This window comes from Portunus trituberculatus, chromosome 39 (assembly GCF_017591435.1).
Source record: "Portunus trituberculatus isolate SZX2019 chromosome 39, ASM1759143v1, whole genome shotgun sequence".
Lineage (NCBI taxonomy): Eukaryota > Metazoa > Arthropoda > Malacostraca > Decapoda > Portunidae > Portunus > Portunus trituberculatus.
The window spans coordinates 10,782,976-10,795,598 of record NC_059293.1 but is presented as its reverse complement, the minus strand read 5'-3'; the positions used below and the strand labels follow the sequence as shown (position 1 = coordinate 10,795,598).

The following is a 12,623-nucleotide window of genomic DNA, read 5'->3' as shown; positions in this document are numbered from 1 at the left end:
AGACAATCAACCATTGCTAAACATATATTTCGGCGTTACTTATGACAAATTACATTTGATTAATTCTTATTCAACTGACAATATCGCATGGCCTGGAAAACCAGATATTGACTTCTAAATAACATAAGCCTCAAGGAGCAAGTGGTTAAATTCATAAGGCTACTGCAGTTGTACGTACCAGAGGGAAGTCTGTGTGAGGGAAGTCTCGCTATGATAATGAACTGTGGTAAAACACTTCCGTGGGCAACTCCACTATTCAGTTGTTATGTGGGCAGAACTTATAAGACCTTAGAATATAGAACTGAAAAAGACGCCTGTGATCCCCTCTCCAACCAATAAATAGTAGCAATTTAATTTTATACAAATCTTGAAGTGGGGACCGAAATGGTGGCGGTGCCGAACATGTGAAGCAGGCAGGCTAGTGAGGCTACAGCGGTGTTTGGAGCAGCAACAGCGAGAGGGACGGGCTGCTGTTCCTACTCTATGGTCATCATTTTCCCTCCAGTAATCCAGGTGAGTGGTGCACGCCCTGCCATATGTACATCGCGGGCGGGCGTGCCTGGCTTGGCATGTTGCTTCCTGCGCCGCGGCTCAGTGCTGGGAGGATGAAAGGCCGCGGCTCAAATATTTTTCCAAACCACTTGAAAAAATGCTTCCTGCTGCTGCAATTCTCAGGCACTCCTTGGCACTGCGCGGGCTGAGGGCTTGGATGATCATGCACTCTGCGGTCACATGTACTCGTATATTGTACTCTGATACGTAATAATGGTAAATGTATCTTGGCGACATGATTAGGAAGCCGAATGTTCCCGACTTCACACCTCACAGGCTGACCAAAGGCTGTGGTAATGACATCTCTGTTGAGGTGAAAAAAACAATCAGCAAATAACTTAAGCTGTCGTGAAATTTGTAGCTTTTAGAGGGCTGTTACGTGAAGGTGGCGGACCAACTAGCTGTTTGAATCAGTAGCTTGAGGCGGTGGTGGGGGAAGCGACGCGCTGGCAAATGGGGACCAGAAATAATTTAAGGCTCTTAATTTTCTGGCACTGTCTGTTTCTTGGCAAAATATGATGCTTTTGCAAGTCGTTTTTAGACAATGGAGGGATCTGCTTTGAAATTAATGAACTGAATGAGTTTAAATTTAACCTAGCCCTCAAGTGAAAATGCTTGTTATTTCAGCTTTAGCCAGGCAGATCACTAGGTTAAGTTATGGTCAGAGTGTACAGTTTGGTATGAGACAAACTTGATTGTTACAGTAGCACATGGGATCATGGATGTGTTATTTTATAAAAAAAAAAGTAAATCTTAAGAACAGGACCTCCTCTCTAATCTGTGCAATAATAACACAATGATGAGTAATTAATGGAGAACACGTACCTTGTGGTCTTGTTTGGGGGTCACACGGTTATGTCACATTGCCTCACTGAAATTAGAGACGTCACTTGGAGTCTAAGTCCAAATATTAAACATTGCTATTGTCTATTGTATATATCTGGGGTTTGTGGGTAACAGGAAGTGACTGTCTGTTGTTCACATCCTGGGTTTGTGGGTAACTGCTGAATACGATTCTTATTGTGTCTAGAGTTCTTTTGTCCAATGACGTGCCACCACCTCTTAACACCACAAGCTGCACCAATGGGAATTTGCTATATGTATTTGTAGGTGGGGCACAGCTGAGCAGACAGGTGCACAGAGATCTGTGTGTGCAGTTGAGCCATGGCCACCAGTGACATTAGTTATAAAGGTTGCGAATTTGATTACTGGGAAATCATCGCTCCTGCGATGCAAGTCAGTGTACAATTGAGAAGAGGACCAGCCAGGACCTTCATCCTTTCGTTAAGGTATTGTGAGGAGGGGTATTGGTAGAGGTAGGGCATATTGTGTGAAGCTATAAGAGAACCGGTGTGGGGGGAGGGAAGCTGCCCCCAAAGCAAGGATACGGTAGGTTATGTTTATGTTAGGGTTAGGTTAGTGTTGCAGGGGGGTCCGGGGGGGTGCAGCTCCCCCGTCTAGGTTAGGTTACGTTAGGTTAGGTTTATGTTAGGGTTAGTTTAGTGTTGGAGGGGGGGTCCGGGGGGGACAGCCCCCCTGGTTAGGTTAGGTTACGTTAGGTTAGGTTTTTTCCTTAGATTTTTTTGGATCGCCATATCTCACCTCTTTTGGCTCCCCTCCCAAAACCCCCCGATTCCCCACGTGCCCCCAAGCTTGTGGGGGGGAAGGGGGTAATAGAAAAGAATATGTAAGGAGTTGCTGTTCTATAGATTTGCCAATGAACACAGCATGGGGCTGTGATCTTGATCTTGATTCTACAGGTGTCCCAGGATTTCTCCTGAGGCAGGCCTTAGTATCGGCAGCTCCTGTAGGGGATAAAAAGAAAAAAAAGGCAACAATAACCTAAACCACACACCATCCTTAATACTACTAATCCCTGCATCTGGCACTCCACATTCTCTCCAGGAACTCCTTGACAGCTTCTATCATCCTTTCACTCGTGTCTCCACACAGTCCCAGCAGGAACACCATCCATTCCCTTCCAGTCTTCTCCACCCTGGCATCCCCCAGTTCCCTCAGCACCACTTGCATCATCTCATTTCTGTCTCTGGCATACTTCACACACTCCAGCATCACATGCTCCACCGTCTCGTCTTCTCCCATGTCACACATCTGGCACACTTTGCTGCGGGACTCTGACCATCTGTAACTCCTTGCATTCACATTCATGCACTGTGCCCTAGCTCGGAAGAGGAGGTCACCCCCCAGGCTGCCATCATACCACTTTTCATACATTGGGGCCTCTTTCTCCCTATACCACTCCAGAGTACTCTTTTGTTCCATCCTAGTCCTCCATTCGCTCAGTCCAATACACTTCACCCTTCTGTCTATCTCTCTCTTCCACTTCCTTACATCCCAGTCTGGGCCCTCTCCATTTCCAACAATCATGCTCCAGTTACTCTCAACATGCTTCCCCTCAACTCGCTGGAATGCCCAACTAGTTTCCAGACCACTCTTCACTACCATCCTGACACACTTCTTCCCCCACCTGCTATTCCTAACATTCCATAGAAACACCTTCCTAACTATTCTTGCATCATTCATTCGTTCTAGCCTAGCCTTGAATCTCAGTGTTGCCTTCACATGCCTCTCTCTGAAGGTACTCCATCCCATGTCTCCCCTTAATGCCTCTATTGCTGCATACCCTGGTGCATTTAGAGCCATTCTTGCTACTCTGTTCTGTCCTATTTCTAGCTTCTCTAATTCACTTTCATTCCACGTCATCACATCCATACCATACATGATGCTTGGAACAGCCACGCTCTTCCAAACTTCTCGCAGCACATCATACTTGCTGGCTCTCATCCTTGCTGCACTTCCTAGCCGACCCACCCACTGGTTCACCAAACTCATCTTTTCATTCTTTGCTTTCACACAGCCATATGGACTCATCCACATCCCCAGATACTTGTATTCCTCAGCCTGTTGCACCTCATTTTCTCCCAGTCTCCACACCAAGTTTCTTTCATCATCTGACCTATTCACAACCATCACCTTGCTCTTCTCACTGCTGAATCTCACCCCAAAGTCTCTTCCATAGCCATCTACAACATCCAGGAGACTTTGGAGCTCCTCTGCTGATTCACTCATGACTACCACATCATCTGCATACAAGAGCACACATACCCTATCATTCCCCACCTTTACTCCTGCATTCATCCTTCTCATTCTGGCAGCCAGTTCTTCTGTATATAAACTGAAGAGGGTTGGTGACAAAATACAACCCTGCCTGACTCCTCTCTCACTCTTTACCCAGTCTGTTTCTATGTCTCCTAGTCTATATCTAGCTCTTGTGTCCACATACATACTTTGCACTATACTAACTATCTTTGAACTCAGTCCAATCTTTTCTAAGACTCTGCCTAACATTCTTCTATTCACCCTGTCATATGCTTTCTCTATATCCAGAAAACCCAAGTATAATTTACTACCCTCGTTCCTTTTCCTCTCAATCAGCTCATTCACCACAAACATGTTGTCTTCAGCTCTCCTATCCACACGGAAACCATTCTGTTCTTCACCCAGCACTCCAGTTTGTTCAATCCATTTACACAATCTCTCATTCAGCACACCACTGAACACTTTACCCACTGTATTCACTAATGCAATGGGCCTGTAGTTTTTCAACTCATCTTTACTCTTGTATCCTCCCTTGTGTAACAGAGTCACCCTACATTCATTCCACACTCTTGGCACTCTCTCCTCCTCCCACACCTGGTTAAAGAGCTCAGTCATCCTATCAATCAGAACTTCTCCATTTTGTACATCTCATATGGTATCTCATCCGGCCCTGCTGCCTTACCATTCTTTTGCCTTTTCACACATTTCTCCACTTCCTCTCTGCTGATTCTATCATTCAATTCATCCGCGTCCTTTCTCTCCAGTGTCACACACCCTTCTTTAACATCAAAAACCTCACCAACACCTCCAATCTTTTCCTAGAACTCTTTGATCACCTTTCTCATCTCTACCTTGTCTGTCACCACTGTCCCATTCACCTTGAGGCTCTCCACATTTTCACGGTCAGACATCCCCTCACCCCTCAGGAATCTATACCATTCTTTGCCACCTTCCACGCCTTTCTCTCTGAGGGACTGAATCACGCTTCTCTCACACCTATCCTTGGCATTCATTATCTTTCGCTTCATCACTCGCTGCTGCCTCACATATGCTGTCCATGCATTCTGGTATTCACTTTCTGCCTCTTCACTCTCATGCCTCCTCTTTCTCAGCTGTCTACACACCTTATTTAATCTCTTTTTCTCTCTCTCCTGGCATCCCTAACCTCATCGTTCCACCATGGCTTACAGGTATGCTTTCTGGCACTCGTCCTCACATACCCTATCTGGCTGGCAGCTGCATTCTTCACATTCTTGACAAATCTATCATTCAATTCATCCACATCATTCAAGCTTTCATCTTCCCAGCATCTCTCACTCAGGTCTACCTGGAAATTCTCCCATCCTGCATCTCTTAGCCTCCACCTTCTCCTCTTAGCTTTTATATTCCTATTCTGTCTCCCATTCAACTTACACTCCAACACCAGCATGTTATGGTCCGAGACAATGTCAATCGTTCCATCCTCGTCAATCCACATGCGGTCCACCATCTCACGCATTCTCCTATTCACTAACATATAATCAATCGCAGACTCCTGGTTCCTCGCACACCAAGTCACTCGTCCTTCAGCCAGGGTCTCATTCAGGTTCTCCAACTCCATCTCATTTACAAAGCTGTCAAGCATTTCTCCATTCCTGTTCATTTGCTCGCCTAGTATACCTACATGTGCATTCATATCTCCCATAACAATCACTCTCTCTCCAGCACATTCTCCCACGATCTTCCTTAGAATACCATACTTCCTGCTGTTCTCTGTCACTACTCTCTCACCCTCTACTGTCATGTATACTACAATCACCACCAAACTTTCACACTTCCTATGCTCACCTGTGCACTCTACCTTCACTGCTAGAATATCCTCACTCATGGCACAGCTTCCTACATCTAGTTTTTCTACTCTAAAATTCCTTTCCTTCCTATACATGATAGCTACCCCTCCTCCTACTCTGTCCTGCATCTTCCGTCCCTTTCCAATCATCACATACTCACTACCATCCACTTTCACATCATCCCTCAGGTGTGTCTCGGTCATTCCGACTAAGTCAAAATGCCACTCTTCCAGCTCCTTAGACACGTCCTCAAATTTCCCAGTGCCCCATCCTCTCACATTCACACACCCAATCTTCATGCATCCTGACGCCCCGTGGGTACCTCCTCTTCCTTTCACATTCACACTCTTTTGCCGCAGGTTCCCTTTCTCTCGGTAGCCTGCTCTCTTTCATGCTTCTGTCCTCCTTTTCTCTCATAAAAACACCCACCCCTCCTCTTCGGATTCTATCCTATTCCTTCTTACCTTCCTCCCATCGCTGAGTCCACTCCACCAGGTTCCAGGCCACCCACACCTTTCCTATATTGGACAAATGCACTCCGTCCTGTGTCCACACCTGTCTCCAGTCCATCTTCTCCCACAACTGCATCCCGTCACATTTCCAGTCTTCCAGCCTTCCTACCAACTTTCCATTCACCCATCTCCTCTCCCGACCAAAAGCCTTGTCCCACCTCTTAGGGAAACACATCATCAAGGGCCTCCTGTGTACCTTGCACTCCACCACTCTAACTATTTCCTCCATCACCCTAACTGTCTCCTGTCCTCCTATATCTTCCAGCCCGTTTCCTCCTCCCTCTATCACCACCAGGTCTTCGGGCTCCATCTGGTGGAGGGAATTCATCACCGCCTCACGGATGCCCCGGATATTGGCCCCTGGTTTGCTCTTATCCATCACCTTGTAGCCACCTTTGGACAGGGAGTATATTTCTTTTCCTATTCCTCTCATCAGGCTGTCTCCAAACAGCCACATCCTCCTAACTTTACTCCCTGTCTTGAGCCACAGTCGCTTGCCATCCTGGATATACCTCCAAGATTACCAACCTACGCCCATCCACGCCGACTCAACATTACCCTGGTCCTCCTTACCTCTCTGTCCATTGAACTGTGTCTGGCTGGGGGTATCCTGTACTTTCCTGCTCCTAGCTCCTCCCCTGGCCTCCTCCTGTACCTTCGACTCTTACTTGCCTCCCCCAAGCTACTGTCCTCTTCCACCCTCAATTCTTCACCGCCTTGGCTACTACGGAGTCTGTTACAGCCTTGTTGCTGTAAGAGTGGTCAGACTCCTGTGGGGTCAGCGTACATGTGGCGCCCCCTACCACCTCTACTTCTCCCTCACTACTAGGGTCAGGGACCTCCCCTGTCCTACCCGTGTCTCCCTTGTTCTTTGCTTTGCGTTTCTCCTCCCACCATGCCCTGGTAGTGTCTAGGCACTCAGGGCATAGACCTATAAGAAAGTCGTTGCTCAGCAGCCTCTGGCTAGCTCCCTTTAGGTCCACACATCGCATGTGGTACCAATCACCACAAAACTCACACGCTATAGAAGTACCCCTATTATCCACCTCACCTTTACATACCTTACAGTCATTATCATACATCCTGCTTAATCACACAAGAAGAGAACGAAATAAACAAAGAAAATCGGGAGCAAAAAACACACCACGTCTTACCTCCTCGGCGTCAGGTCATCGGCGGTGTTGTCACCTGTCACCCTGTGTCCTAAACTGTACAATTGCTCAGCTTTGCCAGCCAGGCATGGTCTCATGTCTAACAAAGTGATGCATAGAACACATAGATGACATGCAGGTGCTTGTCTGTGTAAGACATGAGATAGTAACACAAACAGTGACATTGTAACAGGGCATTCAGTCACTTGTAATCTGAACTGAAGGTGTTAGCAAAAACATGTGAAAAAATATTATATTGATGCCAGTTACAGAGGCAGAAGAAAATACTGTATTGGGTGTAAGCAGTAGTGGTAGGTGGATTCTATCTAAGTGAGTGCCCTCTACATCCCATAGCTCAGTCCCCTTCTGTTTCTGCTGTCTTTGCCTCCCTTTCTGTCTTTTCTTTGGCAGCCAGGAGCCAGGATCTTTTACCCTCAGGGATGCCAGTGTCCCTGTCCAAGGCTGACCTAACTGGTTGGGGTGGGGCTTGCAACCCCTCCCTGTAAAAAAGTCCACAGCCACTACCAGAGTTAGAGGTAGAGGTAGGGGTCGAGGCTCTAGGCATGGGTGAGCCTCTTGCCACGATCCTGATCCAGTTCTGCTGGGGGATTTGACTGTGCAAGGCCCTCGGTGCCAAGGCACCAGAGGGGCTTGCCTACCCATATGACGGATGCAGGGGAAAGCTCACGAGATCCCTGTGTCTTGAGAGGGACGGGAAGATCCCCTCGCCATATTTTTAGGTTTGGGGGTGCTGATGGGGCTGCAGACGTGGCGGCTGCCTGTCGGACCATTCCTGGAGTAAACCTTCAGAGGGTTCTATGTTTAGGCTCCTGGAACGTCCTGAGCCTCTGAGAGGATCACCGACTGCCTCGTGTATCGAATGAGCTCAGTAGGCTGAGGGTGGATATGGTGGGACTCTCTGAGACAAGGAGACCTGGCAGTGGTGAGACCAGTAGCAAGGGTTTTACTTACTATAGGTCCGGCATGAGCAATGGTCACCATGTCAAAGGGGGTAGCCATAGGCGTCTCCAGCAGACTGCAGCCGTCCATTGTAGAGGTAATGTGGGAGTCCGTTGAGGAATGTGTGTGAGGGCCCTGCATCCTGATCCCTGACCTGTTTTGACAATGTCTCATGGCTTTGTGACGGGAGTATTGTTACATGTCATGTTACTTATATTGTTATGAAGTAGATCACTTTCATTACACTATGTAACCTTATTAGAATGCATGTAAATATATAAATCATTAAGAAGTAGTAAATAGTTGACAAAATGAGATGGAGTGATGTGTGTTGGGGCTGATATGGCATTGTTGTGACCAGGGGATTAACCAAAGCAACCCCACCCAAATGGACATAGTCCTGACTGGAATACTTATTCTGTGTGAACTTCAGCAGTACAGCAAGCAATACATGTAGCTCATTGTTCCGTGGTTTTTGCCCTTGTTGTGCTTAGATTATCATAATTTTCTACAACCATGTCATCTCGAGGAGAAGTAGAAAAGAGGGAAAGGATGAATTTACTTAAAGCACAGAAGCTTTATCTGATTAAAATGTTGGAAAGTGGTGCATCTGTGAAACGTGTCTGTGAAGAATATGGTGTAAAAAAGTTTTTGATATTCATAAGGCAAAATCTAAACTGACTGAATACGTTGTGAAGTATTCTTTTGATGTATATTTACAGTGTAGTGGAATAGAAGTACTTTACACTGTTATATTGGAGTGTGTGTTTGATTAAGGGTACAGCACTGTATTTTTTACTGTCTTTCTTAACATAATTGTTGATATTAGCTGGGTATTCACACTGTAAGTTTTTGTCATTGGTAATTATAGACAGTCGGCTTTATTGGACCAATGCTCCCCCTTTTAGTTTGTTTAACTGAGGCATAAGTGTACTCTAAAAGATGTGGATGTAAAGGCTGGTGGCTGTGAAGTCTAAAAGTGGAACAGGAACAGCAACAAAGCATTCAAGTTGTAGTAAGTAGCTAGAAGCTCATAGCACAAGATGAAGGCCGAAGTAGCTGGTATGCATGTAATGGGCTGGAGAAACAGACAGAGCACCAGGACATCAAGTTGTCTCTTCTTTCCACCACTGCCACCATATGTTCTGGTTAACTGAAAGTTTGCCATTGGTATTCAGATGGTGCCTATAAGTGCCAGACTCAATGTGTAGAGAGACTGCCATATATTAATAAAAACTGGTACTGTGGTAGAATGCAGCATGTTTGGCTCTGAGGCCGGCAGGTCTCTGACTTCTTTCTGAATGGCACCCAGGCAACAGGAGACATCTCATGGTGGGGTGGATACAGCATAACACTGTCAAAACCCATACAATTTAAGCCAGGTTGTGGAATATACACCATTACAGCTGATAATTTACCATCTTTGAAGCCATGATGCATTCATTTATATTATCAGACCTACAACTTCTTTTACTCATTTCTCATTCATTAGCATATTAACACCATTTTTATCTTTCATTGCCAGGCCTTTGTATCTAGCATCCTTCTCATCACTATGCCCAATTGATGCTTCCATATGCCTAACAACCATACCTCTAGAGAACACACAGCTGCTTCATTCTCTGCTGCTTTCCTCTGGGTCTAGTATCTAACATTCTAGCTACTTATGATGGTTGAGCGATTATCTTTTGCATACTTGTTATAACTGTTGTCTTGTCGCATAATGAAGTATCTTGTTCAGTCACTTGTAGGCCCCTCAGAATAAGCAGTTTCTGATGACCTGTAATTTTTGGCAAAATTACACCACAGAATGACTTAAGGTTGCCAAGGTACTTAAGAGATCAACACACATGACTGGTAGTGGTCTTAATGGTTCTGATAAGTGGTTTGAAGGCCTCATTCTTGTCCCAGTGAGTGGCCCATAGCCTGGACAGCTGCTATTCACTTCACATTGCCTTAAGCATGGTATGCTACTGCAGTCTGTACAAGGGACACTCCATAAGAGACAGTGCAACAATTTTGTTGTGACACCTTTCTACCTAGAGTTTTGGCCTTTTTTTAAGCAGCTGTGCAAAGTGTATGATAGGTTAGAATCAAGCATTTAGAAGGTGTGAAGATTTATATATATATATATATATATATATATATATATATATATATATATATATATATATATATATATATATATATATATATATATATATATATATATATATATATATATATATATATATATATATATATATATATATATATATATATATATATATATATATATATATATATATATATATATATATATATATATATATATATATATATATATATATATATATATATATATATATATATATATATATATATATATATATATATATATATATATATATATATATATATATATATATATATATATATATATATATATATATATATATATATATATATATATATATATATATATATATATATATATATATATATATATATATATATATATATATATATATATATATATATATATATATATATATATATATATATATATATATATAGGCTTAGGAGAAAACTTTTGAGAAAATTTCCAATCAGTATAGTAAAGAAGGATACTGGAAAAGATTTGTTGTTCAAGAATGATGAGATTAGAATGAATTTCTAAATAACATATATGAAAAGAAACAAAATTTAAGCTGATATATGATAGAGATGAAAAGCTTATTGTAAGTTTGAAATGTATGCATGCAGGTCAGTAACTTTTCAGTAAACTATTATTGCTAACTGCTTATGTTTGGATCTATTGCTGAAAATGTATTTACCCCACTTCCTATAGCTTTCAGTGCAATGACTTTCCCTGGGGGAATGACCTGCTACTCATTGTTAAACTAACCTAATGTACTCTGTTATTAACTATGGCTTGATGGTATTCTTTTTGTAAAGGATACCACAAACCCAGTGCCCTTATTATAGATAACCTCATTCATAGACATTTGGATCTGATGTTTATCTTGTTGCAAATTAGTGATAATGCCAATAGAAGTTTTATTGATTAATGAGTGTTAGGCAGTGGTTATGGTTTAAGCGAGATTGACATGCATGTGATTGACGAGGAATAACTGACGCCAACCTGTGGATGGAAGTCACTTGCCACTCGTTCATCTGTGCATTTCCTTGCCAGTGCTCTGATGCCACATGAGTCATGGTGATTGGTTCTTTTGTTTCTTGACAGACGAGTGACCAGTGTGTGACCAGAAGCTCTGCCATCCTGCTCTCTTTGAACATTTTGAATCGGTTTCAACATGGATGGTTTGTGCAATGTCTGGTCTTGCTCACAATTGCAATGTTTCATTGACCAATTGCTAGTAAAAGCCCTCAAACAATATTTCTGTGATTGAGGTGTCTTGCTTATATTGTTTATACTTTAGAAGTTAAGACTTTGTGTATATTGGTACATACATGATTAGGTAACTCATGTTTTGTGATGGAGTCTCTGGTGGTGCTACTTGGCTATGAGGTTGTATAGTAAGGACATGCTAATGTTCTTGTGAGGATAGTGTGTCGGGATCTGACTCCATACATGCTGAGTGTATGATATTATAGGTTTAGGTTTAGTTTATATACATATCAGTGAGCAGTGTAGGGAGGACATCACCTCTCCAAGCTATGTTATTTATTAAGGCATCAGTTTGGTTCAGGAGCTTTGTGAGAGTTCCTCCTCAATTCCTTGTTTCTGCTTTTGTTATTAATTTTTTTTTTCATGGTAAAAAAAAAATTAATAACTACTGTTATAAAATCTAATCTAGTCTTTTATGTTCAGTCATGGCAGAAATTATTTTGTTCTTGTCCACACATTCCATTCTTACACTTTCCACTGTCTTCAACTGCCCATCCTTCCCTTTGGTTATATTACTTCACTTTTTATTTTACACTAGGGAGAACCTGGCTAATTTCATGTGAGTTAAAGCAGATATATTATTTACAGCAATCTCTTGTAATAGAGGCATGAACCTTGAGAACAGGTGTGTGTGTGTGTGTGTGTGTGTGTGTGTGTGTGTGTGTGTGTGTGTGTGTGTGTGTGTGTGTGTGTAAGGCTTCCTTGGAAATATTACCCAAATCAATGATGATGATATTCAGTAGAAATTATTCTAATGCATATTATATGATACATCTTATCTTACAGGATTTTTAGTCATGGAGCTGTGTGCATAGACAGGTTTGAATTTGTAGCCACATATGCAAATTTATCCAAATCACAACTAATACCTCTTTTATCTTACAGTGATAAATTTCAGGGCAGAATTTTTCTCTCCTTTCTGTACCTTTTTCTGAGTTAAAGGTCAATTTTTTTTAGATAATTAATGAGTTCAGAGGTGTACAGTTTCAGGCTTTTATTAAAAAAAAAAATTAAATAATAAATAAATAAACATGCAAGTTGGATCTGTTTAAGCCTCACTTTATTTACACATGTCAGGCAGTGTCTAATATGATCAGTTGTTGGCAGT

The 12,623-nt window shown here is 42.7% G+C and overlaps 1 protein-coding gene across 1 annotated transcript in view; it reads left to right on the top strand.

Annotated features, from left to right (window-relative positions):
* The first annotated feature begins 368 nt into the window (after positions 1-368).
* The window catches only part of LOC123515355 (TATA-box-binding protein-like), a 39,763-nt gene continuing 27,508 nt past the window's right edge, over positions 369-12,623 (top strand). Inside the window, 2 exon segments of the mRNA XM_045273856.1 lie at positions 369-513; positions 11,351-11,427. Coding sequence (XP_045129791.1) covers positions 11,421-11,427 — 7 coding nt within the window. The 5' untranslated portion in view covers positions 369-513; positions 11,351-11,420.